This window comes from Microtus pennsylvanicus, chromosome 1 (assembly GCF_037038515.1).
Source record: "Microtus pennsylvanicus isolate mMicPen1 chromosome 1, mMicPen1.hap1, whole genome shotgun sequence".
Classification (NCBI taxonomy): Eukaryota; Metazoa; Chordata; class Mammalia; order Rodentia; family Cricetidae; genus Microtus; species Microtus pennsylvanicus.
The window spans coordinates 212804837-212818396 of record NC_134579.1 but is presented as its reverse complement, the minus strand read 5'-3'; the positions used below and the strand labels follow the sequence as shown (position 1 = coordinate 212818396).

Genomic DNA, 13560 nt, shown 5'->3' with positions numbered 1-13560 from the left:
GTACATTCCAGAGAAGCTTGGATGGGCACCAAGGGTGTTTCTACTCATATTCAGCTTTCAGATTCTAAGAACTAGGAATTTCTCTCGTCATCCATAGCAAGAATGCCACTGTTCCCAGCCCCAGAAGGAGGAGGCAGGAACCTTGGCAATGTCCCTGATGGGGTCCTGAGAACCACACCACCCTGAGACTGCTCCTTACTGTGGGACAATGTTCTTGTACACTATAAAGATTTGTCACTGGTGCTGTTATAATAAAATGCCTGATTGGCCAGTAGCCAGGCAGAAAGTATAGGTGGGGCAACCAGAACAGGAGAATTCTGGGAAAAGGAAATGCTCAGTATATAGTTGTCACCCAGATGCAGAAGAAGCAAGATGAAAATGCCTCACTGATAAAGGTACCAAGCCATGTGGCTAATGCTGAAAAGAATTTGGGTTAAGATGTAAGAGTTAATAAGAAGCCTGAGCTAATAGGCCCAACCAGTTTATAAATAATGTAGACCTCTGTGTGTTCTTTGGAACTGAATGGCTGTGGGACCGGGAGGGAAAGAAACCTCTATCAACAAAAACAGCTCCTTACCCAGCTCAGTGGTGCCTACTGAGTATGACCAAACAAGAGACAACACTTGTTCACTACATGCCATTGCTTAGGACAGCAGCTGACACACAGTGCCTCTTTAATAAGTACTTTTAAGTAAGTGAATAAATGAAAGGCAGATAGACCAAAAACATGCCGGCGTGTATGTGTACTATCTGTGTGTATGTGATGAGTATTGTGTGGGACTATGTGTATGCCGGTTCTGAGCATGAGTGTGTGCATATGGACATGTACATGGCAAGGATGTGCTTTTTCTCGTGGTTTTTACTCAGCTGCAAAGCTCTTAAATCACCACTATGGGGCATGTTGAGACCACATGACATAATGCCTTCACCAATGAAAGAACGGGAGGCAAAATTTTGATCTTACAAAGGATGGCCAAGCAGAAAGACTCATTAGACGGAGCCTCTGGGAAATGATCCACAATCAGAACGGCTGGTCAGAATGCTACTGAAGAACTTTCTAGCAAAATATGGTCACGCCTTGGTCATCCTCTGCACCGTACTACATACACTTGACACCACTTTTAAAGGACATCCGGAGTCCACAATAGAACTCACCACTGAAGTGGGTCTAGAATTTAAAACACTGAAGGCCTTGGCAAACCATGAATACAATTTGAAAAACCCAAATCCAAAAAGCTTTCAAGGCCAAGAATTTAGTTATCATCATAATTGTTTTTTCCCTTAATTATAACTCATTACTAAGGAAAGAGCCTGCAGGCCTTAGGTGTTTTATTGCAGACGCATCTGAAATGAAAACATAAGCTATGTTAGTGCCCTCACCACTCTGCATGAACACCTCTCCTGGTCAGGCTCCACCCTGAGGCTCCTAACATAACATGCAGAAAGCATATCTGGGTGAAAAGTGCTCTCATTGCTGCAGCATAGGACCTGGGTTCGATCCCAGCACACCTACCTGTAACTCCAGCTTTCAGGGATCTGGTATTTCCAGCCTCTGCTGGACACCACTCCCATCTGCATGCACCCCTTACATGAATATATACACATAATCAAAAATAAAATAAAAATCTTAAAAGAAAAAAATGTACCTGGGCTCCGTGGTTAAGAGCACTATTCGCACTAATCAAAAGTACCCCAAAACACTTCTACCAGCTAGCCCTGTCATGTGACCACCAACCTGCAAACTTAGGAGAGGATTCCTTGTACCTTCTTCTGGAAGATGCTCAAGTTTACAGCCAAGTGCCAATATCGGGGGAGGTCACAAGTGCTTGTAACCTCCCCTGATGAACCAAAACCACAGCCTAGCTCCACAGCACCTAAATACAGGTGGCCCACACTCACACATACACAGATTTTACAAATGCTTATCTAAGCAACTGTTCGGTCTTCACGCAGCTCGGACTTCCTGGTCAGCACTACTGGTTAGCAGCTCCGAACACTTTCGCACTAATCCTCCTTAGCCGTCTGAGCCTACACTCTCTATCCTTTCTGCTTGAACACTCCTCTGGGAGCACAAAACACAGCACACAGGCTACAATTCACGAAGACTCCTAACCCTTCGCCTTATGCACTTACTATAGGGGGCCCGTTCACAGGGACTTTGCACACTGCAGCCCCTGCAGGGCAGGGCACTCCGTGCATGGGATTCAGAGGCTGGCAGATGTTGATGTAGAAGTCAGGGGTGGTATCAGAGGTACCATCCTCACTTTCATCATATGCTTCGTAGCCACCAGTGCGATGAATGAGAGGGGACAAGTCAATAATTGAGCTTCCGTTCCGCACAGTGCATTCTGTCTGTTAAAAAAAAAAAAAAAGACTACAGTTGAGTTTGTAATAATTTTCCTCCGGTGACCATGATGGTTATTCAAAAGAACTTAAGAAGCTAAACCCAGGTATGATGGAACATGTCTACATTCCCAGCACTCGAGGGGCTGAGGCAGGAAGGCTAGTCTGAGCTATACAGTGAGTTGAAGGTCAGTTTAGGATATAATGTGAGACTTCTACCCAAAAGAAGAAAAAGGGAATGACGATCAACTAAGGCCACCTAGCCTCGGACTGCTGGGGACCCGTGAACTGAAGACCCAGATGAGGGGCGTGACGCAGGCTTGCTCTGCCTCCACTCACCACTTGCTCACAGGCCAGGGGTGTGTGCCAGGAGAAGAAGAGTGTGCACGTCTGCTTGTCCAAAGAGATGAGCATGGGCCTGTTGGCAGGTCCAGCCTCAGGCCGGCACACAAAGCTGATGACACTCTTGTACCTCAGGCCTGATTTGGAGGGACACAGGGACCCTTCCTCATACACCAGCTGCAAGACTTGATCCACGTAGCTCAGTCTCTTGCTGGCCTTACCCACACTGATTTTGGTCTGTCCAAAGCAGGCCCCTGCAACGCACGAAAGGACGAGAAAGCACCAGTAAGGGCCAGTGGCTAATTGCTCAGATCCACTTAAATCTGGCGTCCACAGTCTGTTTCAGTTGTCATGCACCCGTATCTCCTAACTACTACAAGCATGGCAGTGTGAGTCTTGAAAGTAGTGACAGGGCTGAAGCCAGCTCTAGACAGCAGGGAAGGACAACAGGCAAGAGAGGCTATGGCACTCACCCACACCAGGGCCACAGTTTTCATTCTCTCCGCAGATGCTCATGTAGACCAACCCTTTCTCACTGTAGGAGGCCGTGGTGCCAGCTTTGCCACTTAAGGAACGCAGGTCAAACAGGTGGCCTGAAAAGTAGGAGATGGGAGTCGAGACTCAGGAGGGTGTCGCACTGGCAAGGGTGGTCGCCACTCTTCACCACTCCTGCACACACTGATCAAGAGCACCCTAAAACATTCCAACCAGCAGCATGCGCCTTTCATCTGACCACCAGTCTCCAGACTTATGAGAGGCCTCTGTGTACCACAGCAACTACCGGGGTTCCTGAGGGCCAGATGCATCTCTCCAACCGTCAACAGCCTGCCACCACGTTCCTCTTAGCACTTAGCATATAGGAAGGGCAGAAGCCTTCTAGTAGCTATCCTGTTGGCTCTGAAAGTTGCCCGGATCTGTAGATGCTAGCACCAAGCCAGAAGCACAGCAAAAAACAAGATGGAGACTGGCTTTCAGAGGAGAGCAAGGGACACAAGGTAGCTTCCTCCTAGAATGAGCACAGGGCTCAGAGAAAAGATCAAAGATACTCAAACATCAACTTCATCTCCTAGGTCTCTGCCTGTGCAGGGCTTTGAATGCCTGTCCCTTACCTGTGCTGGGGTTGGTGACTTGGCAGTCATCATGTATGTTGCTCTTCACGGGACATGCAGCAGGTGTGGGCCAGGAGAAGGTATACTCACAGTCCTGTATAGCACTGATGAACAGAGGCCTGGAGCTCTAGGGCAAGCAGAGAGAGCCTGCATTAGAGTAGCTGGTGCAGTACAGGGTGCACCCTAGGAAAGTTGTCTGGCAAAGCCAAGCATGGTAAGTCTTGGGGTGTCTTTATGGGATAAGCACAGGTCAGGAAAAGTAAAGGGAAGGTACCTGTGGGCTTTACTCAGGAAGTCAGCAAAATACCAGGGGCAGAAGTCAGCTAAGGGAGCCAGACATTTCCTAAGGATAGCCCCAGAGAGCCCAGGCAAAGGGACTCTGTGACCAAGCAGAGAACTAAAACCTGTTCCAGTCAAAACAAAAGGAGCCACTAATACGAATGCTTCTGGAGCACCGGCTACAGCTCACTGCTGCCTCAGGCACACCCCACCAAATGGAGCTGAGACCACTCACTCAACTCGCAGCACTCATGCATTGAGGCCTCCCCGCCCTCCAGGGTATCCTGGGCCATAAGGCATCTGCTCCCTCGCAGATGAGAAGGAACCACGCAGGAGGTCTGACCTCCATCCCTCACTCTGCCTGCACACAGAGGGGCCAGATCTTACTTCCCCAATGCAGATCACAAACAGATTGCACAGGGGCTCCTCCGTGTCAAAGACAAGCTACCCATGCCACCCACGCCTGCTGGATGCCAATACCAGCCAACCAGAGAGGGAGGCAACTTAGAAGGTGAACCCAGCGAGGCATGCCTAGTACCTGCAGAAGAGACACGGGCACTTCTGGTCTCCTTTCCACATCTTACCACAAACACAGAACAAAGCCAATGTTAGCTGCCCTTCTATCTTTAAGGAACCAGACTCAAAAGAGTCAGCCCTGTGCCTGAAAGGCCCCAAGTAATTAACTGCCTACGGAGTCAACAAGGGGACACATTCCCAAACCCCAGACCTTCACAGCTAGCATGCACCATAACCATGCCACCCTGAGCTCCTCAGCTTGCACCCAAAGGAAGCCTGGCAGTGTCACTGGCTCATGGTCCCACATCCTCTGGAAGTCATTAACTCACCACTTGGCTGTCACTGCAGGTGAAGCGAATAACGGTTGACCTTTTCTGAATCTTGTCTGGACACAAGTCACCATCCACATACTTCAGGACAGTCACACCACCTGTCCACTTAGGACCATCCCTCACCTTGCCAAGGTTCACAGGCTTGGAGCCATCCAGCAAACACACGGCTGCCTCTGGAGGGCACGGCTCTGCAACACAAGACACACTCAGAGTCTGCTGGGGTGACTGCGGTGGAGACTGCTCCAGAACTGCAACCAGCACCACTCCCTGACAACCACACCTGCACTGCTCCATGACAACCACACCACCACTCCATGATAACCTCACCAACACCACCACTCCATGACAACCACACCAGCACCACTCCATGACAACCACACCAGCACCACTCCATGACAACCACACCAGCACCACTCCATGACAACCACACCACCACTCCATGATAACCACACCACCACTCCATGACAACCACACCTGCACTGCTCCATGACAACCACACCACCACTCCATGATAACCTCACCAACACCACCACTCCATGACAACCACACCAGCACCACTCCATGACAACCACACCAGCACCACTCCATGACAACCACACCAGACCTTGGGGAGCTCACCCTAAATGGTGCGAGTCCCCGACAGGATAAACAGCTGGCTACCTAAGGATCTCTAGTCCCCTCCCATCTGGCATATTGCTTTCTTTCCACCCACAGTCCTGTCCTGTGTTCCCTGCAGTCCTCAGCACCAACGGAGCCTGGCCAGCCACATGGGGACCAGTCACCTCGGTTCTCTCCCTGCTGCTGCTAGGCCAAACTTCTCCCACCACCCACCAGGGGAGAAGACTGCTCACCATTGCCAGCCTGTGGAGACAGAGACTTGCACACATTGATGAGGTAGTGCTCAGGGGCTCCTGTCCTGGTCACAGCCTCCCAATTGTCACTGTATCTCGTCAGTGAGGAGAGGTCAATGGAGTTTCCAGCCCCATCCCTACAGAAAACAGAATATCATGGTCACCGCCTCTAATCTCAGCACGCCAGGGTCACAAGAAACCAAGTGATGAAGGTCAGGAGGGGCACCGAGAGCCAGCAGGACAGGGCTACACTGTACGCTCCCTCACCCACCGCACACCAGGCTGTGTGGTAAGGGTTGAGGAAAGTGCCCACTGTTACCATGGCCCTGGCTCCTGACATAAGCAGTATCTTAAGGAATCGGCAGACAAAGGGCAGTGGACCACCCCATTCCTTACAGCCCCAAGAACCAGGAAGGCTTTGCAGCTCTACTTCTGTCCCTGTCACTTCTCCATATGTATCTGACGCACCAACGTCCCCAGTGTGGATAGAAATTAATGGACCAAGATACACACTCGCTGTGAAGCCAAATTTTGCCAAGGCAGGCTGACTGACTCAAAGAGCCAACAGACACAAGAACTTACTGGGTGGAACATTCGGTCACGCTGTAGGGTGGGCAGGCGTGCTGTGTTCGCCACTCAAACAAATAGGAGCAGTCTGAAGTCTCCCTCAGAAACACTGGCTGCAAAGTTAAGGTGAACACAGATAAACACAGGAACATTTGCAGGATGGCTATGCAGAGGTGTTCTATAAATACTGCACCTTATGGGCTCTGTGAGTAGACCAACCTGTAAGTTCTTGTAAAAGAACAGCAGCTGGGGGGGGAGGGGAGGGCTGTGGAAATGTAAGACAGGGGACCTGTGTGGATGCCGCAAGGCTCACCTTCTGAGTAGTCCGGTCGCAGTAGAAATAGATGGTGGTGGAGCGCTGGTACACCTTGTGGCAGGTGTCGCCCCCGGTGTAGTTAATTTTCAAGAGTCCATTTTCGTAAGTCAGCTTCTGAGTAAGGAGCCCTGTGCAAGGAGAAGCATACCTGTGGGACTCGTAACAAGTGTTCCAGGGCTGTCACAGCACACACACCATGATGCTGGACTCCTCCTGTCTACATGACATGCAGCCCACATGTGCAGCCTAAGAGTAACCATAGATAAAGTGGCATGCTGTCCTCTACAACCTGAGAGTGGCCACCTTCACTGCGGCTCCCACGGGAGTGCTCATGCTGTCCGCAGCAGCCATCTCGGCCTCTGTTAAACATTCCTGAGCTGATTTCAATCTCATGCCCCTGCTGAATTGGCTTAAGTGACGTACTGCTTGCCAAATGGGGGGTGGGGGGACAGTTTGTTAATTGAGACAGGGTCTTACTATAAGCCTAAGCTGGAGGGGGCTGGAGAGATGGCTCAGAGGTTAAGAGCACTGGCTGCTCTTCCAGAGGTCCTGAGTTCAATTCCCAGCAAACACATGGTGGCTCACAACCATCTGTACTGAGATCTGGCGCCCTCCTCTGGCGTGCGGGCATACATGGAGGCAGGATGTTGTATACCTAATAAATAAATAAATCTTGGGGGAAAAAAAGCCTAAACTGGCCTCCAACTCAAGATCCTCACACGACAACTATGACAAGGGCAAGCAGGCACCACCATGCCAAATAACTCTTAACAGTTTTAGATCTATTTGTTATTTTATGAGTGTTCTGCCTAAATATATGTCTATGTACCACATGGTAACTGGTGCCCTCAAAAGTCAGAAGAGAGTGTCAAAGCCCCTGGGTCTGGGTTACAGGAGGTTGTCAGTCGTCATGTGGGTGCTGGGAATTGAATCCTAGTCTTCTGCAAAAGCAGGCATCTCTCTCCAGGACAACCTTGTCAGTTTTATAGCTAAGCCTTCTATGAAACACATTCCCTTTGATGCAGCCCTAGGGCACACTGCCCTGCAGATACCCATCCCTAGCTAGTTCAACGTGCCCCACCGCCGGCATAAAGAAAAAACTATGGGCTTAGGGTCAGAAATACCCTGTGGAAGTCACACAACCCTGACCCCGGGCACGCTTTCCCTGATGCTCGGGGCATCCTCACACCTACCTGCTATGCACAACTGCCTGTCTACCTTGTGCTCCTCCTAAGCCTCCACAGCTGGACGCACCAGCGTAAGGCAAAAGGCACAGCTTTCTTTCCTCTTCTCCAATCCCTTTCTGGCAACTGCCATGATTTCCACCTTGCCTTGCCCTGTTTTTTTTTCTTCCAAACTCTAATCAAATTGTCTTCAGTAAGCTGGCAAGGTGGCTCAGTGGTCAAATCTGCCAAATCTAATAACCTGCGTTCAAACCCTAGGAACTACATGGTAGAAGGAGAGAGCTGGCGCCTGCAAACTGTTCTCTGACCTCCACTCATGCTCAGCGATACCCATCTTGCCGCCACATAAAATAAATTGCCCATAAGCAAAGAGAGGGGGGAGGAAAGGAGAGAGGGAGGGAGGAAAGGAGAGAGGGAGGGAGGAAGGAGAGAAGAAGGGAGGAAGGAGAGAGGGAGGAGGAAAGGAGAGGGGAGGGAGGAAGGAGAGAGGGAGGAAGGAAGGAGAGAAGGAGAAACAGTTTGCTTGTATCACCCAGCATGTTCTGGCTGGAGGTGGCTCGTTCCTCCCATGTTAGAGAAACGTGATCTTTGGCATTATCTCTTGACATTTTACAACTCAAGAAGAAAAGAACAGTACCTGACACTTTCTGAAATCCCTGCGGTCCTTTCTTTTCCTGGCATGAAGAGACTACCTTGGATCCATCGTGGCCAGAACAGACATTGGAGGACAGCTTCCCACAGACCCGGAAGTAGTAGGTGTACTCGCCAGCAGTGATGATGGTGTCATTGAAGGACAAGGGCTTCAGGTCATACAAATTGCCATGCCTGGGGTCTTTCACCTGGCAGTTGTCTCCTTCGAAAATGCACAGGAAGTCAAGAGAAAATGCTATCACAATGCATTCCTATTTCTAAGGGGAAAGAATTTCTTTTGTAATTAAATTTAGTATTTACTTTGCAGTACTGAGAGCCCAAGACCTAGCATGCCCCATGCAAACATTCTATCGCTGTGCTACATTCTGAGCTCCATTTACTGATTTGAGACTGTGTCACATTAAGTTACCTATACTGGCCTCAAACTCACAGCCCAGGGTGTCAGGCCTTGAATTTATATTCCTCCTACTTCCGCCTCCTGTGAAGCTGAGGTTATAGGCCTGGACCACCAGTCCTGGCAAGTATCAAAAAAGTGAGCTACATCCATGCTGTTTTGTTTATGTGTAGGACAGATGAAGGAAGAAAGTCCAAAGACAATATCAACTTTCAAGACGACAAACCCATCCTGACTGCTTTATTGGTTTAAAGAGAAACCAAAAATTCAATCCAAGTACAGGAGAGAAAGGCTTAGTAAAGAACTCAAGGAGAAGCCGTGCGTGATCACCCCGCTCCCAGCACCTACTAACCCCACTGGCAGCCACCATCACAGGGCTTCCTATCTGAGACATCACGGGTTAGCGTCTACTACACCCTACATTTATAGCAACCCAGAGGCGGAACCTGGTGCTCACCTTCCTCTCTGACCACAGGACAAGCCTCCACTGTTCTCCACAAAAACACATACTCACAGTCTTTCAGGAACTGGAATATGGGTGAGCCCTGCAACAGAAGCCAACAGTTTGCTTTGTTTTCTACTTTTTAAACAAAAACAAGAAAGCACCTTGATTAATATCCAATCTTTCACTTGATTAAGCCAAGTATTCAATATTTATGAGTATTTCAGGCCCGAGAAAAACAGTATATTCTAGTAGAGCACTAGCAATGCCTCCAAACCTATAAAAAGACAGAGAAACTTTAAACCACATAGAAGACTCGAAAATGAAGGGGAAATGGAACAAGAAGAAAGGCTGCCGTGCACACTCACCGACGTCTGCCCACACTCGAAGATTATCCTGGTGGAGTAGCGCTGGCTTCCACACTTGTCGCCATTGACGTACAGGATGCTGAGGGACCCATTGGTGTCAGCCTGGGGACTGATCTGCACCACACCCAAGTTCAGACCTCTGTCTTCTGACACCAAGCAGGACCCCACTGCAGTGCCTGAGGACAAAAGAGCAGTAAGTGAGCGGGGCTGCCCTTGACTCAGTCAGGTCGCGGACTCAGCAGGGTGAGGGCGCCAGCACACCGTGACATCTGGGGATGTACGGGAGGGGACTGCAGACACTCAGGTAGAAGATCCTCTTCTTCCCGTCCACCGAGGTGTCCACAGCAGTCCACGGCTGCCTGGCCATGCTCAGGGCACTCAGGTCATACTCGTTCCCAGCTGGATCTGGAATGGAAGGAAACACCATGGAAAACTGTTTCCTGTTTGCCCTGGTACCAGTTTTCCCATAATGTAAAGACTGCCAAGATGCAGGAGCACCTTGCGAGACACAGGAAAATCCACAAGAAGCCTGGCCTACAGCAACAAACCAGTGTCCCTCTGGGAAAGCTGTTACAGGTCAGTACAAAGATTGAGGGTCAGGGCACAACTAAGGAATTTTTAGGTCTTATACCATTTTTCTTCCTTATATGAACTTCTGATATACATCTATATTTGATTTTCTATTTTATTTGAGTTTTCTTCTCAATTCTTAGGAGCAACTGACCACTGAACCATATTTTAAACCCTTAACTGTATGGTTGGGGGTCTCCTCAAGAGAAACATTTACACCACTAAGCAGTACTTAAAAACAGGCAACAATCACCATATTACCTATGAAGCAAAGTATACAGGCCCCATTGACAAATGGTCATCTTGCTTTCAAGCATGTAGACACTCACAGACAATATACACACACACACACACACACACACACACACACGCACGCACGCACGCACGCACGCACACGCACGCGCGCGCGCGCACACACACACACATGTGCACACTCACTCAAACCCAGCTTGCTAACTTCTAGGCCTCACCAGTCACTTGGCAATCTACTCGAGAAGGAACACAAGCCAATGCAGTTTCAAACTCAAAGAAAGTGTTCCGGATCCCTCGTGTAGAGTCGATGTCCTGATGCAGAAATTTGGCGGTTCCCGGGTAAATGTCATCGTTGCAAATGAAACGGATGATGAATGCTGTGCCTGTGGAAGAAGAGAGCCACTATTCAGCAGGCATCTCAGACTCGGGACAGCAAGGGCAGGAGACCTCACAGCCATCCCCAAGACCACACAGCAGGGTAGCAAGCTGTCCAGGAGCCTAATCTGAACAGAGCAAAGATATGCTACCAGCAATTCTGCCTGACACGACAGCAATTCTGCTTAGGCCACTGGGTCATAAAGCATTCACATCTCACGGCAGTTTATCAATCTATCAGAAAACAGAGCAACTTTTATTTCCTGATTTTCCCTCCAGCGAACTATACCTACTACTCCCCTGCAAGGCTGAAAGGAGCAGAAGGTACACCCTGAGTAAGTACAGAGACCTGACTGGGCTAAGGGAGACATTATTTTGCAAAATCATACAGGACAAGAGACCACACAGGCAAAGCAAGGAGACCACCCCAGAGCTGACCACTGCTGGCTTCCACTCCATGTATAGCCTGGAGCCACAGGAGTACTCTAGCTGGGAGGAACACATCGAATCCGACATTGTAAAAATGCCACTGTGAGGCCAGAAGCAGGAAAGCCAAGAAAGCTGCTGTGGCAAGGTGGGTGGGGCTCTCATTCCAGAATTCCTGAGCCATCAATCAGCGGGCTGAGTTCCCATGAAACACACTTCAGTGCCCAGAAGCATCACCACCTCCCCTTTGCGTGGCTAAAGAGGGAAGACAAACTAAGGAAGCACAAGTGAGGGCCCTGGCACAGCTTTAGCCCAGCCAAGTCTCACAGCAGCCATTAGATGCTCCCCAAGGCTAATACAGCTCGGTCAGGAGCATTTTCAAACTCAAGCCTGAAAGGAAGATGACAGGAAAGTGATCAGCCAATATTATTTGATCTAGTGATCTGCAACTGGAGAGCAAAGAACTACAAAATGAGCCGCACTGTGTCTTTGTGAGCACTGAGGAGAAACAGATGCTGCCATCCTAGCATCAGAGACTGCCCGCACGGAAGAGAACCATGATCCCTCCATACTTTGTCAACCTGAGCTCCCAACCCCCACCCCCACCCCCGGAAAACTGCCCAAGGCTCTAGTACTAGCCCCTTCTACTCAGTAAAAGGGCAGCAGGAGCCCGTCCTGTGAGGCACCCTGAAGCAGCGCTGGCTGGAGACCATGTGCTCATGCAGCCCTTCAAAGCACCCACAGGAAGGACACCGAAGGCTGGCCTGCTCACCCCCAAGCAGCCAACATAGCCACACATTTGGTCTAATTCTTTAGCCAACTATAACGATCCCTTGAAGCCATTGGTCTATGCCGTCTCCAGCCCACTTCCTTCTCTGGTAGAACCCCTTCCAGACCAGGCACTCTCAACCCTGCATGTACTCTTTTCAAAAGTTTAATCAAAACATTTTCAATTAGTTTTAATTTTTTTTATTTCTAACTGCCACAGAGTAGCTATATATTCACTGGACACACGTGAATTCACTGTTTAATCCATGTATAGGACAGGCAGTTATCAGATCAGAGCAAGCGGGGTGGGTACTTACTTCATCACCTGAACCAGTCCTGCATCGGAACACCAATGTTCTCCTCTGCTAGCTACTTAGAAACACAACAGGTGCTGTCAACTCTAACCATCTCTGCTGTAGAGAACACCATTCCTCCTAATCAACACACTCCTACACCTGCTAATCAAACTCTGTTCATACCTCCCGACCCCAGGCTCTGATAACTACTACTGTACTCTATGCTTTCAAGATCAAGTGTTTACCACAGTTTCCACACACAGGTGAGAACAGTAGGGTTTCCCTGTGTCCAACTTACTTCACTTAACAAGTTTTCTACTGCCAGGCAAACTGATTCAAATGACAGAGTTTTCACTCATTTTTAGCACTGTATACTGAATAGACATGGGCACGGGGGGGGGGAGAGGGGGAGAGAGGGAGAGACAGACAGACAGACAGACACCGGGGGAGAGGGGGGGGGGAGAGAGAGAGAGAGAGAGAGAGAGAGAGAGAGAGAGAGAGAGAGAGAGATCTCTACACATCGTTTGAAGAAACCCTAGCTGATTCCATACACGGGCTGTTGTGAAAAGGCTGCAATAAATGCAAGTACTGCTGCCCAATGTGCTGAGTTCAATGCCCCGGATACATACAGCACAGTGGAACGCTAGATAACACAGACACTGCTTCTACATGTAACTATTTTTCTAGACTTCTTGTCCTCAGTTTGTGTGGCTGTATGGCCTGTCACGGAGCACATGAGGAGGGTAGAAGAGAAGTTTGCAGCACCAGTTTTCTCCTTCCACCTGTACGTAGCTGGATCCAGAAATCAAGTCATCAAATCTCAGGTCATCAGATTTACAGCATCGACAGCTATTAACTAACTCAGCCAGCCATCTCTTTGGCTCAAGGTATTGGGGTATTCCAGGTTGGCCTCAAACTTGCAATCCCCCTCTTTACCCACCGAATGCTGGGCAGTGCAGCCATGTGTAATGTGGTGTAGGAGGGTCTTCTATGTATTGCTTTCATTGGTTGAATAAAGAAACTGCCTTGGCGGGCAGAGTAAAAAGAACAGAATGCTGGGAAGAAGGGAAGTGTAGCAGATGCCATGAATCTCTGGTCTGAGATAGACATAGGTTAGAATCTTGGCAGTAAGCCACAGTCACGTAGAGTCACGTAGAGATACATAGATTTAATAGAAAT

The 13560-nt window shown here is 49.3% G+C and overlaps 1 protein-coding gene across 1 annotated transcript in view; it reads right to left on the bottom strand.

Moving 5' to 3' along the window:
• The window catches only part of Igf2r (insulin like growth factor 2 receptor), a 97357-nt gene that overhangs the window by 19360 nt on the left and 64437 nt on the right, over positions 1 to 13560 (bottom strand). Inside the window, exons 23-35 of the mRNA XM_075950782.1 lie at positions 10735 to 10899; positions 9956 to 10099; positions 9695 to 9870; positions 9342 to 9429; positions 8477 to 8692; positions 6653 to 6783; positions 6355 to 6452; positions 5773 to 5909; positions 4919 to 5109; positions 3795 to 3921; positions 3159 to 3278; positions 2683 to 2939; positions 2134 to 2352 (exon numbers count right to left, since the gene is read on the bottom strand). Coding sequence (XP_075806897.1) covers positions 2134 to 2352; positions 2683 to 2939; positions 3159 to 3278; positions 3795 to 3921; positions 4919 to 5109; positions 5773 to 5909; positions 6355 to 6452; positions 6653 to 6783; positions 8477 to 8692; positions 9342 to 9429; positions 9695 to 9870; positions 9956 to 10099; positions 10735 to 10899 — 2069 coding nt within the window. The remainder of the gene's footprint in view (positions 1 to 2133; positions 2353 to 2682; positions 2940 to 3158; positions 3279 to 3794; positions 3922 to 4918; positions 5110 to 5772; positions 5910 to 6354; positions 6453 to 6652; positions 6784 to 8476; positions 8693 to 9341; positions 9430 to 9694; positions 9871 to 9955; positions 10100 to 10734; positions 10900 to 13560) is intronic.